Source organism: Phoxinus phoxinus, assembly GCF_949152265.1.
Source record: "Phoxinus phoxinus genome assembly, chromosome: 8".
In the NCBI taxonomy this organism is placed as follows: domain Eukaryota; kingdom Metazoa; phylum Chordata; class Actinopteri; order Cypriniformes; family Leuciscidae; genus Phoxinus; species Phoxinus phoxinus.
Window position 1 is genome coordinate 38569501 of NC_136883.1, and position 7500 is coordinate 38577000.

At 48.5% G+C, this 7500-nt stretch overlaps 2 protein-coding genes across 5 annotated transcripts in view; one reads left to right on the plus strand and one right to left on the minus strand.

Annotated features, from left to right (window-relative positions):
- usp8 (ubiquitin specific peptidase 8) overlaps positions 1 to 7142 on the minus strand; it is a 23417-nt gene extending 16275 nt beyond the window's left edge. The window contains exons 1-9 of the mRNA XM_079621635.1: positions 6717 to 7142; positions 6013 to 6130; positions 5219 to 5363; positions 4132 to 4217; positions 3861 to 3987; positions 3330 to 3375; positions 2123 to 2279; positions 1347 to 1509; positions 715 to 856 (exon numbers count right to left, since the gene is read on the minus strand). Coding sequence (XP_079477761.1) covers positions 715 to 856; positions 1347 to 1509; positions 2123 to 2279; positions 3330 to 3375; positions 3861 to 3987; positions 4132 to 4217; positions 5219 to 5363; positions 6013 to 6116 — 970 coding nt within the window. The 5' untranslated portion in view covers positions 6117 to 6130; positions 6717 to 7142. The remainder of the gene's footprint in view (positions 1 to 714; positions 857 to 1346; positions 1510 to 2122; positions 2280 to 3329; positions 3376 to 3860; positions 3988 to 4131; positions 4218 to 5218; positions 5364 to 6012; positions 6131 to 6716) is intronic.
- A 220-nt stretch (positions 7143 to 7362) lies between these two features.
- Positions 7363 to 7500, plus strand: part of gabpb1 (GA binding protein transcription factor subunit beta 1) — a 20533-nt gene continuing 20395 nt past the window's right edge. For all 4 annotated transcript variants that reach the window (XM_079621636.1, XM_079621638.1, XM_079621640.1 and 1 more), the window contains exon 1: positions 7363 to 7446. The gene's annotated coding sequence lies outside the window, so the exon portion shown is untranslated. The remainder of the gene's footprint in view (positions 7447 to 7500) is intronic.

Here is a 7500-nt window from a genome sequence, read left to right on the forward strand (position 1 = left end):
TGGAGTGTGTGAGACAGTATGGAGTGTGTGAGACAGTACGGAGTGTGTGAGACAGTACGGAGTGTGTGAGACAGTACGGAGTGTGTGAGACAGTACGGAGTGTGTGAGACAGTAGGAGTGTGTGAGACCGTATGGAGTGTGTGAGACAGTACGGAGTGTGTGAGACAGTACGGAGTGTGTGAGACAGTAGGAGTGTGTGAGACCGTATGGAGTGTGTGAGACCGTAGGAGTGTGTGAGACAGTAGGAGTGTGTGAGACAGTAGGAGTGTGTGAGACAGTACGGAGTGTGTGAGACAGTACGGAGTGTGTGAGACAGTACGGAGTGTGTGAGACAGTACGGAGTGTGTGAGACAGTACGGAGTGTGTGAGACAGTACGGAGTGTGTGAGACAGTACGGAGTGTGTGAGACAGTAGGAGTGTGTGAGACAGTAGGAGTGTGTGAGACAGTAGGAGTGTGTGAGACAGTATGGAGTGTGTGAGACCGTATGGAGTGTGTGAGACCGTATGGAGTGTGTGAGACAGTACGGAGTGTGTGAGACAGTACGGAGTGTGTGAGACCGTATGGAGTGTGTGAGACAGTACGGAGTGTGTGAGACCGTATGGAGTGTGTGAGACCGTATGGAGTGTGTGAGACCGTATGGAGTGTGTGAGACAGTACGGAGTGTGTGAGACAGTACGGAGTGTGTGAGACCGTACGGAGTGTGTGAGACTCACGCTGGGGGAGTGCGCTGGACTCCTGCTGTCTGGGCGGCTTGACTTTAGCGTTGCTGGTGTACATCGGGTAAAACAGCAGCCAGTTCTCGTACCCTCCCTCCAGCACCAGCGGCTCACTGCGCAGGATCGTACTGCTGTCCCACTGCACACACACACACACACACACACGTCAGACACGCCCCACGCACATCTGACACGCCACACACACGCACATCTGACACGCCACGCACGCCCCACGCACATCTGACACGCCACGCACACGCACATCTGACACGCCACACACACGCCACGCACACACCACGCCCGCCCCACGCACATCACACGCCACACACACGAACATCAGACACGCCAGACACATGCCACGCCCGCCCCCCACACATCTGACACGCCACACACACGCCACGCACACGCACATCTGACACGCCACACACACGCCACGCACACGCACATCTGACACGCCACACACACGCACGCCACGCCCGCCCCACGCACATCTGACACGCCACACACACGCACGCCACGCCCGCCCCACGCACATCTGACACGCCACACACACGCCACGCACACGTACATCAGACACGCCAGACACACGCCACGCACATCAGACACGCGGAGCTGCAGCGCCACAGTACCTTATAGAGAGCATCCTTCAGACTCTGTAAAGTGGTTCCCAGTCTGAGATCAGAGACGCAGCTGAACCAGTCCAGCAGAACCAGGTAATCCACAAACCCTCTGCGCTTCCAGTCCTGCAGAGACGCCGCTGGGAGCTTCAGCTCGATCTGATTCACCGTCACCCTGCAGATCACCAGCACACCGGAGTATTAATGTGTGTGAGCGGAAGGGCTGATGATCCATAAAAATGTCCCTGCACTCGCTTAAAGGATTAGTTCACTTTTAAAATGAAAATTCTGTCATCATATACTCACCCTTAAGTTGTTTCAAACCTGTATGAATTTCTTTCCTCTGCTGAACACAAAGGAAGATATTTAGAAGAATGTCAGTAACCAGACAGTTTTTGGTTCCCAATGACTGCCATAGTATATTTTTTTCCTACTATGGTAGTCATTGGGAACCAAAAACTGTCTGGTTACTGACATTCTTCTAAATATCTTCCTTTGTGTTCAGCAGAGGAAAGAAATTCATACAGGTTTGAAACAACTTAAGGGTGAGTATATGATGACAGAATTTTCATTTTAAAAGTGAACTAATCCTTTAACGTCACCATGAAATCAGTGACAACTCTATGGAATATTGCACTGTTTATTCTAACGTGGGTGCGGCACTCAGAAGAAGGCGGAGCTTTTGAGTGGATTGTAAGATAGCGAACCAGTGTGTGTGTGTGTGTGTGTGTGTGTGTGTGTGTGTGTGTGTGTGTGTGTGTGTGTGTGTGTGCATGCAGGAGACCCACCCCGGGCTCACGGCCTGCTCTGGTACGCTGATACACGTCTGTGACGGGACACACATCTGCGACTCCTGGAAGTCCTGACTGGGTCGAGTGTCCATCACCAATACACTGATACTGGGATCCTTCATCAGCCGGAACAACCCCTCAGCGCTGATGCTTCCTGCCGGGAGAGAGACAACAACCCTCACACACACACACACAACACAACACAGAGGAGTGCAAGAACCCAGCGGGGGTGTGTGTGTGTGTGTGTGTGCTGCTGATGCTTCCTGCCGGGAGAGAGACAACAACCCTCACACACACAACACAACACAGAGGAGTGCAAGAACCCAGCGGGGTGTGTGTGTGTGTGTGTGTGTGTGTGTGTGTGTGTGTGTGTGTGCTGCTGATGCTTCCTGCCGGGAGAGAGACAACAACCCTCACACACACACACACAACACAACACAGAGGAGTGCAAGAACCCAGCGGGGTGTGTGTGTGTGTGTGTGTGCTGCTGATGCTTCCTGCCGGGAGAGAGACAACAACCCTCTCACACACACACACAACACAACACAGAGGAGTGCAAGAACCCACCGGGGGTGTGTGTGTGTGTGTGTGCTGCTGATGCTTCCTGCCGGGAGAGAGACAACAACCCTCACACACACACACACAACACAACACAACACAGAGGAGTGCAAGAACCCAGCGGGGTGTGTGTGTGTGTGTGTGTGTGTGTGTGTGTGTGTGTGCTGCTGATGCTTCCTGCCGGGAGAGAGACAACAACCCTCACACACACACACAACACAACACAGAGGAGTGCAAGAACCCAGCGGGGTGTGTGTGTGTGTGTGTGCTGCTGATGCTTCCTGCCGGGAGAGACAACAGCCCTCACACGCACACACTCACACGCGCACACACACACACACAACACACACAGAGGAGTGCAAGAACCCAGCGGGGTGTGTGTGTGTGTGTGCTGCTGATGCTTCCTGCCGGGAGAGAGACAACAGCCCTCACACACACACACACACACAACACACAGAGGAGTGCAAGAACCCAGCGGTGTGTGTGTGTGTGTGTGTGTGTGTGTGCTGCTGATGCTTCCTGCCGGGAGAGACAACAGCCCTCACACGCACACACACACACAACACACACAGAGGAGTGCAAGAACCCAGCGGGGTGCGTGTGTGTATGTGTGCGTGCGTGCGTGTGTGTGTGTGTCGCACGGTACCTTTATCACATCCAGCCTTGCTGCTGTTGGGCTCCTCTTTAACCGGCTGTAAAACATGTAAAGGCAAAATTAATTATTAACGCATCACTTCAAAACATGCATGCTGCTGATGTCTGTAAACTGTGAACATTGAGCTGTCGGGTAAACTACGGCACCGGGGCGTCAGCGGCTCGAGGAGATAATGATAAGAACTATTATATCGCTCTGCAGATTCAGTGTCAGAGATTGGCTGAGAGCAGAGTCTTCCCTAAATTAATAAATGTAAATGCAACTATAGCGGTTTTGTTTCCAGACGTGATTTCTATGAGTGTGTGTGAGCTGACACACTCCTGCGCTGACACACTCCTGCGCTGACACACTCCTGCGCTGACACACTCCTGCGCTGACACACTCCTGCGCTGACACACTCCTGCGCTGACACACTCCTGCGCTGACACACTCCTGCGCTGACACACTCCTGCGCTGACACACTCCTGCGCTGACACACTCCTGCGCTGACACACTCCTGCGCTGACACACTCATCACTGCACCTTCTTGTCCTTCTTCTCTGAAGCTCTCGGTGAGGAACGTCCTTCTTTCTCCGTTCTTTCTCCTCGCCTCTTTTCCTCCAGCCGGTCTTTCTCCTCCAGCTGTTTACGCACTTCCATTTCCTCATAGCTGAGAGACAGCAGAACACAGCGTTAGTGAGACACACACACACACACACACTGAGTGTGTGAGAGAATCTGTGTGTGTGTGTGTGTGAGAGAGAGAGAGAGAGAGAGAGAGAATCTGAGTGTGTGTGAGAGAGGTGACACTGACCGGAGCTTCAAACTCTCTGATAGTTTCTCTGCCTCCTCAATGGCCTTCTTAAAGCTGTTTGGACCGAGCATAGAGAGGAAGAACTCCTGAAAGCAATCAAACAAGAGCAGTGACCGTCTCACACACACACACACACACACACACACAGTACACACATATCCTCAGCTCCATTAAAGGGGTCATGACATGAGAAACCAGATTTGCCTTGATCTTTTGGTATATAAGAGGTCTTTGTACCATTAAAACGTCCTGCAAGTTCCATAGCTTAAGACGTCCTCCCCATTATAAACGAATCATTTATTTAATCAAGCTCTAAATACAGCTCGTTCTGGATCCACGGTAAGAAGTGACGTCACGGTACGAAGTGACGTACCAGCGTTTGCATATGACCGCCTCCAGCACAAGACAACTACGCTCATGTCGTATCGCCGCGCGCCTCACAAGTGTTCAGTCGACGGACAGCGAGTGGGTCTGTGTACAGGGAGATTACGACGCCGCAGATGTGCTGTTCCTGCTGTGGACAAACAACATCTGTGAATACGCTGCGAAAGATCCAGACGTCAGGGAAAAATGGATGCACTTTATTTTTTGCGGACGTCTCAGTCACGGCAGTGTTAGTTTAAACGTTTGTTCTGTACATTTGAAGGATGACTGTTTTGAGAACAAATCCCAAAATGATGCTGGCTTTGCCAGAAAACTGTTGCTCAAAGATAAGTCCGTGCCGACTATTCTGGGCTCAACAACGACGACGCAAACTGTAAGTAATGTGTTTAAAACTTTAAACTACTTTTTAAATACGCTGATCCGCACAGGTTCTGGCTGGGGGCGTTAATAATTGATACATAGGCACTGACGTCAGCCAATCACAGCAGTGGGCGTTAACACTGAACTCTTAAAGGGGAAACACCCCCAAAACAGACTGTGTGAATCAGAGGATGAGGAACAGGGAAAAGGTCATAAATCACTACATTTTAAAAGTTTTTTTGTAAAAAAAAACTATAGTAATACTATAATTGCACCTAAGGGAACATAATAATAAAATAAAAAAGCTCCCTTTAAAAGCTCCCACAATGCACTGCGGCTGTACCTGCTGCTGCTTGAAGTCGGGTCTCTTCTTGATGAGGTCATACACCGTCAGATACTTCATGTAAAGGACGTACGCTTTCTCCTCGTCGCGATCCAGACGACTCTCCTCCGCAGCCTTGAAGATCTTACAGGCGCTCTGAACATAGCTGACACACACACACACACACACACACACACACACACACACACACACACACACATGAGCTCAAGGCTAGATTATTGTAATGCTCTACTGGGTGGTTGCCCTGCACGCTTAATAAACAAACTACAGCTGGTTCAAAACGCAGCCGCTCGAGTTCTTACCAGAACCAGGAAGTATGACCATATTAGCCCCGTTCTGTCAACACTGCATTGGCTGCCTATTCAACATCGTATACATTTTCAAATATTGCTGATCACTTACAAAGCACTAAATGGTTTATCTCCGCAGTACTTGAGCGAGCTCTTAACGCATTATAGTCCTTCACGTCTACTGCGATCTCAAAACTCCGGCCAGTTAATAATACCTAGAATATCAGAATCGACTGCTGGCGGTAGATCCTTTTCCTATTTAGCACCAAAACTCTGGAACAGTCTTCCTACCATTGTCCGGGAAGCAGACACACTCTGTCAGTTCAAATCTAGATTAAAGACACATCTCTTCGGCCTAGCATTCACATAACACATTATAGACTTCTATAACTCAATGTTAGGCTGCATAGATCAGGTCAGCCGGGTCCGGCCCACACATGCAGCTCTCCGGGTTTATGATGATCCTCCGTGTGGCGTCACATGATCTCTGCGGCTCACACTCACTTTCTGGTGCTGGTCTTCTCCGGTTTGACTTCCGCTTTCTTGTTGAGTTCCCTCAGTGACGAGGACAGGTACAGATCCTTCACTCCACTGGACACAGACGGCATCTCAGCTCATATTCCTGCAGAAACATATCCATATCATCATCATATCCATAACATCATCATATCCATAACATCATCATAACCATAACATCATCATATCCATATCATCATCATATCCATAACATCATCATAACCATAACATCATCATATCCATATCATCATCATATCCATAACATCATCATATCCATAACATCATCATAACCATATCATCATCATATCCATAACATCATCATATCCATAACATCATCATAACCATAACATCATCATAACCATAACATCATCATAACCATAACATCATCATATTCACTACATCATTAGAACCAGGAATAGGCGAATCAGTAACAACTCGATCCACCAACTGACTATTTACATATTATTAATAACTGAACAATCATGTCACAATAATCAGAGTCAAAACAGAATAAACAGAGACATTATAGTTATTAGACCAATAACCTGATAATATGGCTAACAATACAATAATCAGACCTCTGTCAAAGTAATCAGATTGATGTGATAATAACAGAGTAAACAGAAGCAGTTCTGATGATCAGATTCATAACACTACAGTAAATCAATAACCGGGTGTTTATCTGGACTCACCCTGAACACACAGCCGGAGTAAACAGATCCCGGAGCCGCACTGACCGCAGACCCGCTCGCAAAACTCAAGTTTATCCGCAATAATGACAGTAAACACGGAAAACTGCTCGATCAAACGCGGAAGTCGAAGGATTCAAAGACCGGAAGCTTTATTTAAACACACTGCGCACAAACAGAAGTTTAGATGTTAACACACACACACACTCACTCTCTCTCTCCAGTCTCCACACACACACACTGTATCTGTCACTGTGTGTTTAAACTCAGTCTAACTCGTTAGACACTGACTTCTATCAGCATCACGGACACTCATATGTTGTTCGTGAACTGGAGCGTTATTATTATCAGTCTCATAACTCAATGTTCCTGAGGAGATGAGCGGGTTCTGGTGCGCACTCCCGTCAGCTGACTGACTCACAGCAGTGCGCATGCGCGCGGCCCTCATTCCGCTTTTGCAGCATTTTGTTTTTTAAATAAACCACGATAAAATATACAATACAAAAAAAATATATATATATATGTATATATATACAATATAAAAATAAAGATCAATTAGGCCTCTCTGCAGCAGAGTGTGGATGACGTGTTCATATTTTATTTCGCGTATTCTGTATGTTCTGTCATCAATCGCGCTCGTGCCCTGCGCTCGTGCCCGCTGCGGTATTATTGTCATCTGGGTTTGTTTTCAGGGTTCGGGTTGGGTTCGGTTCTGCGGGTTCTGATCTATACGGTAAGATGCACAGAACTCTGCGTGATCGGTTCCGCCGGATGTGGAAGTTGATGA